Source organism: Thunnus albacares, chromosome 7 (genome assembly GCF_914725855.1).
Source record: "Thunnus albacares chromosome 7, fThuAlb1.1, whole genome shotgun sequence".
Taxonomy (NCBI): Eukaryota; Metazoa; Chordata; class Actinopteri; order Scombriformes; family Scombridae; genus Thunnus; species Thunnus albacares.
Window position 1 is genome coordinate 2,241,879 of NC_058112.1, and position 13,166 is coordinate 2,255,044.

General features: G+C 38.7%; 1 protein-coding gene across 3 annotated transcripts in view; it reads right to left on the reverse strand.

The window, feature by feature from the left end:
- Positions 1-13,166, reverse strand: part of carmil2 (capping protein regulator and myosin 1 linker 2) — a 60,646-nt gene that overhangs the window by 39,825 nt on the left and 7,655 nt on the right. For 2 of the 3 annotated variants that reach the window (XM_044356840.1, XM_044356839.1), the window contains exons 3-21: positions 12,873-12,923; positions 12,653-12,712; positions 11,705-11,826; positions 11,354-11,451; positions 10,970-11,040; positions 10,753-10,826; positions 10,530-10,605; positions 9,495-9,583; positions 8,312-8,406; positions 7,426-7,512; positions 7,022-7,131; positions 6,445-6,522; positions 5,230-5,306; positions 3,762-3,866; positions 2,937-3,006; positions 2,675-2,756; positions 1,880-1,976; positions 952-1,006; positions 263-435 (exon numbers count right to left, since the gene is read on the reverse strand). In XM_044356840.1, coding sequence (XP_044212775.1) covers positions 263-435; positions 952-1,006; positions 1,880-1,976; positions 2,675-2,756; positions 2,937-3,006; positions 3,762-3,866; positions 5,230-5,306; positions 6,445-6,522; positions 7,022-7,131; positions 7,426-7,512; positions 8,312-8,406; positions 9,495-9,583; positions 10,530-10,605; positions 10,753-10,826; positions 10,970-11,040; positions 11,354-11,451; positions 11,705-11,826; positions 12,653-12,712; positions 12,873-12,923 — 1,670 coding nt within the window. The remainder of the gene's footprint in view (positions 1-262; positions 436-951; positions 1,007-1,879; positions 1,977-2,674; positions 2,757-2,936; positions 3,007-3,761; positions 3,867-5,229; positions 5,307-6,444; positions 6,523-7,021; positions 7,132-7,425; positions 7,513-8,311; positions 8,407-9,494; positions 9,584-10,529; positions 10,606-10,752; positions 10,827-10,969; positions 11,041-11,353; positions 11,452-11,704; positions 11,827-12,652; positions 12,713-12,872; positions 12,924-13,166) is intronic. The other variant, XM_044356841.1, reaches the window with a different exon arrangement.

The window sequence follows — 13,166 nt, forward strand, 5'->3', positions numbered from 1 at the left end:
ATTTCATATAATGAAATGGTGACATCTAGTGGCAAACAGTAGACCATAGCTGAAAATGTAATGCTGTGTTGACACAAAGTGGAACAGTTTAAATGAATGTTAAGTTACAGATGATACTTCCAATGTCTATTAGGGTGAGGCATTATTCTGTAATTCACTAAATATTCTAAAAGACAGGAAATTGCTTACTTTGTTCCAGATTACACCTGGGCTTGTGTGTGTGTATGTGTGTGTGTGTGTGTGTGTGTGTGTGTGTATATACTTCAGTCTGGTGTTGCTCATCAGGGCCTTGGACAACATTTTGGCTCCAGTGTCTCCAATGTTGTTTCCACTGATGTCCACTTCAGCCAGAGCAGCGTGACCGCCCAGAGCGCTGAGCAGGATGTGCATCCCTGTCTTCAGCTTGGAATCACACACTGACAGGGACTGCAGGGGCTGCACACACACACACACACACACACACACACACACACGATTGAAAAATGAAATATTGCAATATGACAAAAAGATTTCTTTATTGTCATTTCTCATTTGTCCTCTGCATTTGACCCTTATTCACACTAGGTGCAGTGGGCCGCAGTGCAGCAGCTGCGCACTGTGCAGGGACCAGCTCCAGCTCTTTCTGCCAGTGCTGGTAAGGGGCACCAACAGGAGTATTAACCCTTAACATACATATCTTTGATGGTGGGAGGAAATCAGAGCACCTGGCCGAAACCCATGCAAACACAGGGAGAACATGCAAACTCCACACAGAGAGGACGTGGGATGGCCGGGCTAGGAAGCCACGACCTTCTTGCTGTGGGGCAACAGTGCTAAACACTGAGCCACTGTTCTGCCAAAAAGTGCATGAAATTGCACTTATGGTACCTAATGTATATGCATGATTCACTGAAATAGTGGGGGTAATATGAATGACTGAGAGTGAAAAAAAATGAAAGGAAGATCACTCACACACTCTTCATCCTGAATGAGCTGAGCTATACGATGAAGAACATCAGTCAGGGCTCTGGTAGACAGACACAGCACTGGTCAGCAAAGTAGATTACATCTATAGTGTCATTCAATATACTGTAAAGCAAACAACAATAAGGAACCTGCAAAAGTAAAAACATTAGAAAGGAACACACCAAACCAAGAACACAGGAAACAAGATGGAGACACAACGAGAAGAAATCATAGAATGTAGGAGAGAAACAAGCAAAGATGAAAGGAAAAATAGAAAACAAATAGCCAAATTTATAAGTGATTCATAGCTTCTCACTTACCTTTAACGGTATCTAGCCATACACACATTTTATTTGCTCATTTCCCTAGGGACTATTTTGCAGCAAAGAAATTGTTTCTATAAAAACAGTTCAAAGTAAAATCTCTGTATACCTGGACTAGCAGGTACACAGATTTTGGAAGAATGTTTTACTGTTAAACTTTTTAAATGTCATTAATCAATGATATGAGGACCACAAATTAGATTCCATTCACTTCCATTGTGTTGTTGTGGGGTCATATATGTCAGAGACAGATATCCAAAATGTAAACCAAAACTATCTGCTTGGGGAGATACCAATAGAGAGGAAGAAAGAACACATGTTTTTTGTAGGTTGGGTGAACTGACCCTTTAAAATGCCATATAATTGAAATGAGAATTTGTCTAATTAAGTGAGGATTTAAAGTAATATATTTACATGTACACCTCAATTAGGTTGGCAGATACTGACTATTTTTGCTTGTGAGCAGCATTACTGGAAATTCTCATATGCTGAAGTCAAGATAACTCTAATTAGTAGAGTAAAATGATCATATACAATGGAGAGCTGTAGAAAGAAAGGTTAAGTAAATGGTTAAGCATATTTAGAACATCTGCGTGTTGTGTTCTTCAAACCTGGACTTCATAGCAAAGTTTCTTCCCAGTGCGAGGTGATGGAGAGAGCGGCATCGACCAACAGACAGAACCAGAGTCACCATGTCATTCTCAAAACCTACAGAGTGAACGAGTGAAATTATAGGATGTTCTATAATACAGCAGGACTGCATGATGAATGACATTTAACTCTTCCTCAATAACCTGTAGCATTAATTACAACTTCCCATCACAGTATTTAAGCAGCATCCATTAATAAAGTAAAAGAGTTTTTTAAAGAAACAAAATAAAAAAAGATTACTGTTTCATTTTGTGTGTCAGAGGTGATGCACATTATGCTGGTTTGAAATGCTAATAACAAGTACTGCATTTAAAACAAAAAACATTTTCTGTAGCATTACATTCACTTATTATTTCAGGCCCTATACAATATTCCTACAAGGATTCAAAAGTATCTGACAGGGTTAAATGACATTACAGTGGCTGTAGAATATTTTACATGTATAGAATCTTATTTCTAATGTCATGATGTTTCTGTCACTCTTAACTTAAAGCAACTTAAACTTTTTTTTTTGCCTGTTGGCTGTCACAGGATCACGTGGACACTGTCAGTAATGTATAGTGTAACGGGAGATTATGTTATGTTGAGTGAAAACATGGTGCTGCATCATTGTGGGGCAATTGTGCCAGTGTTCCTGTGTCAAACTCACAACCTTAGTTACAGTCTTCAGTTAATATAATTAAATTGTTTTAATTTTCCTCTTTCCTATTTGTTTGTTTGACTGTGTTTTTGAATGCGTGTGTGGTTTTGCACACCATTGTCAGAGATATCCAGACTTCTGATGGCTGTAGCTTCAGAGATGTGTTCCTGTATCACCTGGGCCCCTGCCGAACGTAGCTGCACACACACACATACACACACACACACACACACACACACACACACACACACACACACACATACATGAACATCTAAAGGCATATAATTACTTTAATATGTGTTACAAGTATAACTGATCATCAGTGAAGAAAAAAACAAATTTTTTTGCATGTGAGTGTGTTCGTGTGTGCACTGTACTTCACAGCTGCTGAGGTCCAACTCCAGCCCACAGAGACGAGTGTTGGTTGCCAGACCCTGTAGTAATAACCTAGTTGCAAAACAAGATATTACATAACTATATCAAATTACCAGTCTATGCTTATTATAGCAGAGCTACAGTAAAAAAAGATGGGTTTGTTAGGCTGTCACAGTCAGTGGCTTGCTCTTTCCGTCTCAGCTACACAAACGCTTCCACTTTGCCAAGATTTGTGTTTTCTGGTAACACATAAGTTTCAAAATCTAACTTCAGAAGCCTATGACTTATTTTTACCAACTCCATGTTTTTTAGTGTGTCTATGCTAGTCATTTGATAGTGTCACATGACTGGGGACCCTCTGGAACATTATCACTGCGAGTCCTTACAACCAGGTTCACTAATGTTAATGTTAATATTTTAACTTTCAACTTTAAACCTTTCCATAGATGAAACAAAATGACATTCACTTTTTATATAAAACAAAGACTGGCTAACATTAGCACTGTTAGCTGTTATGCTACTTTTCTACCCTCTCACCAAGAAAACTGTTTAGCCTAGCTATAAGCTATCTAGATAGCTTAGCTAGCAAAGGGACTGTGTGTATTAACTGACATTCCTGGTGATTTACTTTCAGAACCACTTTTAAGTTTTGTTTTTCGGGTTTGTTAGAAAACTTGAGAGGGTATTTTTCCTGCATATAGCTAATAATATTGCTGTTATTAAACAGCATGAAGAAAAACAAAGTTTCAGGAGCTTTCAATAACATCTTACACATCTCAGCTACTTTAGAGCTTGAGTCACAAAAATGTGAATATAGTATAACACACCTGAGAGCTTGTGGAGGTAGTTTGGTTGCAGATAGGCAAACAAATTTGAGCTCACAGCTCTGACTGAAGAACTCTCGAATGCTCCTGGTCACCTCCCGAACCTTTCTACACACACACACACACACACACACACACACACACACACACACACACACACACACACAAACAAACATACAAACACAGTCATAGGTTGTGTTTCATCCTAATTTTAATGTAACTTTCTGATTCAACTCATTCTCAGTATGTTCCTGTCTCAGCCTGTCACCTGCCTGCACACCTGCCTTGCATTACCTCGTTTCTCTCAGTATGTACACTATACTAAACTATACTAAACTATACTAATATATATATATATATGTATATATATATATATATATATATTAACACAGATTTATACAGTATAATTTATTTATTCTGTTTTTTGTGATATCTGAATTAGATAGCTTTTATCCTGTTTTCTCTGTCCCTATATTGTTAATTTCTTATTGTTAATTTAAAAAAAACAATCTTTATTAATGCCTTCATTTAGGCATTGAGGATGTGTCAGTTCCAAAGTCCTGGTGTAGTGCATGTTAAACAAGCAGCAACCTCCGGGACTGAAAAATGAAGCCAATGAGGAACTGGGAAAAAACTGCAGTTTCTCGAATGGCCACTTGAGGCAGGCTCCAAAAACGAGTCAATCCCGATAGACCCCCATGGTAGAATGCCCAACTTTACAGCAGAAATAAATATGTTAACAGTCTGTTACAAAACACGGTTTTGGTCTCTATAGCTAATAGCTAATTTCCCCAATCATGACAACTGTATGGGGGGTTAATTTTTTTTATAACACACCTGTTTAAATTTTATGAAGCTGTAATTAAGCATAATTAAGGACATGGCTGCTTTGGGTGACAGGTCGCTAGCCACCATGTGGCTTGATTCAGCAACCAGGCTTTATTCGGCCGTCTCAGCTCCACCTCTTTGCCCATCTTGGAATAGCCAGGAGTTAGGCGGAGTCAGACACCAATAGATGATGTCATGGTGGCTATGTCCATATTTTTTTTAAAGTCTATGATGCTAAGTCACTGACATGGTTAGATACTTAAAATGGAACTAAGCCATCAATAATGTTATTAGTTCCACTTGTGCTTTTTCTGCTATGACAAAAATGTCTGAAATTGTTCCCCACTGACTATATATTCCACTATATATAGTATTCATGTTGCACAGAGAGGGAAAAGCCAAATTTAGATGGCGGCTGGATGGAAGATATGACCTGAGTAGTGTCTGAAATTGTTTTGTTGATTTTTCCATCTAAGACACTACATAGTCCTGTATATAGTGCGTCACACTACAGTAGTGTGTAGTGATAAGTGAATAACACAACGTCTCTAATGAAGAGACAATGTACTGAAAATAGCTACTGAATCTCACAGTAACAAGATAAAGATCGCTGACATTAATGGATTGTACAACAGGAGCTCACCTGTGGCTGAAAGGATTCCTGGCCAGGTTCAGGTGCATCAGTTTACAACAACATCCAGCAGACAGGGACACAAACAACTGTGAGACAGTAGAATGACTGTGTATTAGGTACAGCATGACAAGCACAAAACTTCAGTACACATTTAGAGTCTACAGCCACACTAGCCGTTCTGTGAGGCTGTACTCAAGTAGAGAGGTGCTTTGAGCTAACTTCAACCATCTGCATGCTAACATGCTCACAATAGCAGTGCTAACATGCTGAGGCTAAGAGGGTCTAATGTTTACCATGTTAGCACTAAGTACAGCTGAGGTTGATGGGAATGTCAGCTTTGCAGGTAATTGGACATAAACCAAAGTACAGGACAAATTGAAAATTTGACCTGATGATGGTGTTAGAGAAAAGTCAAGAGATCACTAAAATGATTAAAATTCATCTTGAGCGGAGCATCAATGTGTTCACTTAATTGGTAGTCCATCCTATACTTGCCACAACATTTCACTCAAAACCATAAATGTGAACTGCATAGTGGTGCTAGAGGAAAAGTCAGAGGATCACCAAAAATTAGTAGGATCCTCTGCGAGCCATGAATGTCTATACAACATTTCATGGCAATCCATCCAGTAGTTGTTGAGATATTTCAGTCTGGACCAAAGCGGGGGACCGACTGACATTGCCATCCCTAGAGCCATGCTGCTAGCATGGCTAAAAAGTAAAAAAAAAAAAAAAAAGACTGAATGAAATCATGACCTATTTGTTGAATTAGGTGTAGATGGAGTCATTGTTGAAATGGTTTACAATGCTAACTCTATTTTATGGAGCCCCTGAGGTCCTGAAAGTTTATTTTATAAAATCTTATGTGCACACATTATCATCACACACAAAAATAATAAGATACATATAGATCAGACCCATTTGGAGTCATTTGATGATGTACTTTTCACTCTTAATGGAGCTAGGCTAGCAGTTTCCATCAGCTTCCAGTCTGTATGCTAAGCTGGGCTCAACATGTCCTGGATATATTGCTGTACTGGATGTATAGAAATGAAAATCATGTTGACCTTCTCATCTGACAACAAGGTAACTTTCAAAAATGTTAGGGCTTGTCCTTCAGGAAATCAACCAACCAGCAAAAGATGGGAGGAATGGATGTGCTTGTATTCACAGCAAATAAAAGACAAAAATATGAATAAAATACAAATAAAAATTGTCACTGACCGTGTCCAGAGGGCAGTTGGTATCACTGAGGTCCAGATGAGACAGAGAGTTAGCACTGGACAAGAACTTAAAGAGAAACTGCAAGACACCAACACAGAAAAAACTCTTTATACATACTGAAAATTTATATGTTGAAGATGTTCAGTCATAGTTTGTTGTAGAGAGTGCACAGTCAAGGTGTTGCTAGAATTATTCTCACTGGGATGTAGTATTTTAATTCAGTAATTCCCTCTGAATAAACACATATAGGAACATTAACTATTAGTTAGATCAATAATATGAAAAATATAGAGGTGGTGGAGGGAGCTGCAGCAGCAAATTTTAGCATGAACATATCAGAAGAGTAATAGAGAGAAGTGTCAGGTTATAATGGCCGTGCTTTACACCTGCATGAATACAAGTCAGCTGGTAGCCAAGTAGCTGATGAATTAGCCAGTGATTGTGAAGCATAACTGAAGCAGCTGATGCCAATCAGCTAATACAAGCACGACTTAAGTGACAGAACTATTCCTATTTGCAAGGTTTTATGTTTGAGTGTAAATTGCCATTGTTTGACATAAAAAAAACACACACACACCGTGGCCTCTTCAGTAACCAGGCTGCCAGGGTTACCAGACAGATCCAGGTGGGTCAGAGATACGGAGAACAGCTGATTGGTGAATAACACCTGACTCAGGCAGCCAAGACCTGGAAACATATAACATCGCAATTTCTTGTACAGTATGAAAGCTTCCCTTATGACATGTCATATTATAAGTATTTAGAAATTTGAGCGGAGTTTCTACCACTTTGTAATGGGGTCTTAAACACACGATCTGCTGAGGGTCGCTCAATCAAAACAATAATAAAAGACGGAGTGTGATGACATTGTGAAGTACTGTGGTATCATGGGAGTTGTTGTCTTCATTGTTAAACAACCACTATTGCCATAATTGCAGTGTGTGTGTGTATGTGTGTGTGTGTGTGTGTGTGTGAATCTACCTCTTGCCGTCATGGACACCCGGGACAGAGAGAGGTATTTGAGTCCCTCATTTAGATTCCCCAACTCCTGACTAAGTGCTATAACACCTAGGAATGAAAACACACCCACAGACACACACACACACACACACGCACACACACACACAAACAAAGTAAAATGTTGGCCGTTCTATTACTACTTAGTTTACACCCTGTATACACAAAGAAATGTGAAATCTGTTAATGTAAACAGAAAATAAACCATGTACCTCTGTAGAACTAACAAAATGTGAATTTAATTGGTATTATACATTTAAATGCTTTATCATTACATTACGACACCTGTACCTAACATTATCTGGCAGCCAAGATGATCGAGCCTAAGATTTTTTATGGCCATCAATCCGCTTTTTGGTCACTGCCCCAAAGCACTGAATGCCATTTGAAAAAAATAACAGGGAAATCTCAGAAACAGTGTCCAGATTACTGTGTATCTATTTTCACTGGGACCATTTCTTCAGTCGAAAGTAAGTCTAATGAAAACTGTCCCAGCACACTGCAAAAACACATGTTGAATATCTGAAAGGTCATTTTTTTAAGATGAAAACCTCGGTAAATAAGGCAAATAAGACCAACACCATCTGCACAGATTCATTTTACTAGAGGAACTAGACGAAAGTGAGATTTTTGTTTTTTTGTTTTTTTTCTGGGTAAACAGATCCTAAATCACATACTAGAATGTCAAGAGGGTGGCAGCTTTCATTAGCAGCTCATTTTCTCTGACTGACAAAAGAAGACATGAACACTGACATGGTTTACGTGGCTTAAGATGTAACATGGCTTCAAACATTTATGTTTTATTCCGATTCTGTGCTTCTGCCACTCAGATGTGATATAAAATGCCCACCTTTGTCTTCAATTGGATTGCCTGAGAGGTTGATGGATTGCAAGGTAGAAGAGGTGTTCTCCCGCAGCGCAGCTGCCATTTTGATTGCAAAGTCCCTGCAGTGGAAAGGAGAAATGTCTCAGTTTCAATTAATTCCATCCATGTGGAAAAGTAAGCATAAGTAAATGGTGTACTATCACGCAGTTTGCATATTGTATAAACGTCATATGTTCAGTATGTGGAAGGTAGTGAGTATATACTGTATCTATAAACTAGACTTTAAATCAGACTTACATGCAGCCTACTTAGATTTACATATGAAAAAATGTAGTTTAAATCTTTCTTGAGGTGTATTCCCCCTAGTTATAACACACCTTTTGGGTCTGTGTCTCTTTGTTCATATGACAATGTCCACATTCAAATCATCGCAAATTGGCATCAGAGCCACATCTAACAGAAGACAACCTGGTGATCAGTGTGGATGATGCCGGGCGCATTTCAATGAAGTCTCAGAGTACTTTTAACACCACAGAGATCAAGTTCAAACTCAACGAAGAGTTCAATGAGATGACTGCAGATGACCGAAAGACCAAGACCATCTTCACTTCCTCCTTCACTTCTCTTCCTGCTATATCATTCATCTTTGAAATGTCAAAACCAGTCTGCTGAAAGACTGCATTCCCTCCCAGTAAAGTAGTGGGAATCTTGAAACACATCTGCATTCCTGGGGTCCCAGGATCAGCACCTTGGACAGTGACATGATACACCTCGTTTTGTTAGTCTGTCATTCACCTTTATCACAATTGAACATAGTATTGTCTTACGCCAAGGACATTACAAAGGGCAGGCTGATGGCATGGTTTTGCATTATGAGGGTACAGACTCATTAGATCCTATTTTCTAATAATGTTGGCAATCAGGACTTCTAGCCTGCAGTCAAGCTCAGCCTGTGCATTAAAGGATATCTGCAAAGCTTCCTTCCAACATCTAAAGAGCTCTTCTCTAACTTTAAATCTCTATCACACATTTAAACTCAGAGCACACCAGTGCAGCTAAATCTTAAACTGTGAGTCACTGAGCAGCTTCCCTGAAGAAGTGTGCTCAATGCAGCTTTATAAGTCTTGTTGAGGGAAGTTGTTTGTTTACTTCCCCCAGGATCTTGCTATATACCAACGTATCTGCACACAGTTGCACACAGACTCACAGTTTGAGTCCGCTGGTCTCCAGTGAGAGTTCCTCCAGACTGGGAGATCTGGACAGTATGAAGGTGAGCTGCTGCTGGACGTCTACTGACTGAAGGGACAAACACAGAGACAGACAAGGTCCATAAATTTACAATAAGTTGAATCAGGGACTAGGGGAGACTTTTGTAGACTCATGGTGGGATGATGTTTCAGAAGCAGTGAAAGGCTGGATCTCACTAATTTGTTAAAGGACAAATTGAGATTTTTTCAAGTATATCTTAACGCAGTACTCTCTCCCTATTTATATTACAGTCCCTCTACTGCAGTTCAATGAGGAAGCACTGTCTGTGGAAAATAAAGCAGCAATTTGGTACTAAAAAGACTGTAATTTGGGAAGACATCCACCTGATCTGTCTAACTCAGACTGCTGAAACACAGAGAGAGGAGATTTTAACCCATATCTCTTACAGTGCAGTCACTCTGCAAACACTTTTGGTCAGTATGAACAGAGGGAAGGATTACAGCAGCCAATAACTATTTAGCGTGGTTATAAAATGTTAGTATTGGCTTAAGATAGACTTGAAAAAATACATTATATTAACTTCTAGGAGTCATTAACATGAACTTAAGTGCTAAATCCCGACAGAGGTGAAGATTTTGCCTTTTATCTTCTCAGCTGGATGTTATCAATGTGGTTGGACCTCTACAAGTGAAAGCCAGTAATAAAACTAGCATCCCCTCCATGAAAATTTTCTAGTCTTAAGACCCAGTCTTATGCTGAGATAAGCCTTATGTTTGGCCCATGACCCATGTTTGATGAAATTGAGTTTATTGAAGGAGAATCGCACTGATCATTACAGTAAGATCAGTCTACTCGTCATGGTTTGTAATACTCAGTTGTATAATGTCATCTGTGGATCTGGAGGGTGTGGACTTTGAGAGACCTGAGTATGCAAAATGCTATCAAGTTAGGATATCTCAGCCTCTGCTGAATAAGAACCACTCCAGAATAAGAACAGAAGAAGACATTTTAATGAACTAATAATAGACTGTACCAGTTTGAGTTCTTTGCTGTATATCTTGGTAAACCACTGGTTGAAGGACAAAGCTGCTACTGCTATTGCCAAGTCCCTGAGAGGAGAGGAGAGGAGAGGAGAGGAGAGGAGAGGAGAGGAGAGGAGAGGAGAGGAGAGGAGAGGAGAGGAGAGGAATTTAAACAGAGTATGTAACAGAGGTTAAGGGAAAAATTGGATGAAACAGGACTGTATTGTATCTCACCTGCTGTCTAAGTGGCTGAAGTCCTGCAGGTTGAACTTTCTCCATTTGTGGATGAAGTAGATGTTGTCAACATCCTGTCAAAACACTTGGCCATGCTTTATTTGGATACGCCGATGCTAACATTCAGTGATTGTCAAGTGCTTCTAAGTGTCACTACAGTAGTTTGGTATTCACAGCATATTAAAGTGTATTACATTGTATTAAAGTAGTGACTTACCCACTGAATTTCCTCTCTAAACGGCATCTCATTGAAGTCACACAGAGCAGCATAGGTATCAGAGAATCCTCCTGCAACACACATCCAAACACACACTTTTTAACCTCCTGGAAATACTTGAGCTTCTTAGTCCAAGGTCAAAGTTTATATAAGTCTGACCCCAGTAACCATGGAAACGTATCCCTCCAGACAATGCCAGAAAACTAGCCTGACCAGTGCTTGATGTCAAGTCTTGACTTACATCAGCTCTGAGTCACCTTTATGAAACAGATTAACCCTGTTCTAGTTTGTTCAGTTCATTCAAGACTTTTCACAGTAAGCCTGGCTTTTCTGAGCCACCTCTATGAAAAAACCCCTCTGCCCTGTAAAATTAAAGGTCCATACCACAGGATCCAGACTGATCATTCAACTGCTCCTCTATCGCACTGGTCAGTGTGAGAAGTCTCTGCTGAAGTTCAGGAGAAATCATCTTTAACAGCTTCCTGAAGGTATATACACAAAAATTAGAGGACAAGAAATATATTGAGATTTAGTACAACAAATGGTATCGGAGGAAATATCATCAGGTCATTAAAATCTAATTTGAATCTGAGAGTCACTTAAATATTTTTCAGCAACTGCTTGGAGACTCAAAAGAGGGATAGAGTCAGTAAAGACTGATACAATATGTGCAAATAGTTTTTCAGTCTGCTGGTGTGCAGTCAAACATGCAGCAGGTTGGTGAGTGAGACCCACCCTGGAGATGAATCAGGGAAGATCCTCTTCAGTGAGGCGGTCATGTGACTGACCATGGCCTCAAGATCCTCAATGCGCAACACACTGAAAGACAGAGTCTGCCTGTCTGTCTCCAACACAATCTGCAACACACGCACACACACAAACTAAAATCAGATCATATGGACCTAAAGGGTGCTGACTCTCCACGAAAATACCTCTAAGCTCTACCGATTAACTTTACAAGACAGCATTCACCTTTAAAGTATTCTATTGACTAAAAACATACATACATACAAACAATATGAACAAATGGAATATAACTGGATAAGAATATATGATGAAATAAAGGAAAAAATATTAAATAAGATCAATATATTACACTTTTTTTTTACAATTGGTTATATGCATGTTTCAAACCAAACTGTGACAACATTCGCATTACTTTTACACAAAGAGCATTAAATGACAACAGCTTCAAATGTCCTGAATACTTTTCTCACTCAAACACAAACAAGCAAAAACACTCTGTGGATCTGCAGCACATTTTACATGTTTACATCCTCACTTCAAAACTACAAAAAGTTTATGTTCAAAAACATATATTCATGTGGACAGATGTTTCTGTAATGAGAAGTTTGTTTACACAGTATACACATTCTTACACTATCACCAATCAAAAAACAACATATATACAACATATATACAATTTCTACATAATTAAAAACATCTAGAGATCACAAAGTGATTTACTACTTCACAGACAGTCATAAAAATATCATCATGTGTTGCCTGTTGTTAGTGTTTTTGATTTGATTTGATTTGATTTTGGGTGTAAAATGAAAAGTGTGTTGGTAAAGTTGACTGTGTGAAGAGTTCTGAAGATGTGGATTCAATATTGAACCATGCATGTAACTAATCCTAAAAAACTGTATGCAAGATTTTGTTAAAATGATAATGAGAGTGTACCTGTGTGAGACTGTGAATGTTGATGGAGCAAATGTCCAAGTAGCTGAATGTGCTCTCCACCTGTACACATGCAAACAAACACATATGTGAACACACTCAGTGTGAACAAGACAAAGGGGAGTAAATCAAATTCTGCTTTAGCTCAAATAATGGCATTTTTTGTTACTATAAGAGTTTCATTGGTTGTTTAGCTAAAATAAACATTAGAGTTGTGATTTACCCTGACAGGCTGCTTGTTTGCAATAACGTAACCCCTCCATAGACTCAGCACCTACAGAGAGAGACAGTGAAGAAATAGAAATAGAGGAGAGACATTAGATGTGACACTGATAGATCCATAGATCCCCTGACAGGAAAATCATGGTTATTATAGCATCAAAGAGTAAAAACAGCAAATTGGCTGGACACTAAATTGTTGATGAAACTGTCTGACCCTGAGAAAAAAAAATGCAATATTGTCTACCTACTGCATGAAAATAGTCAGTCAATATTGGCACAAAAACTGCAATTTGAT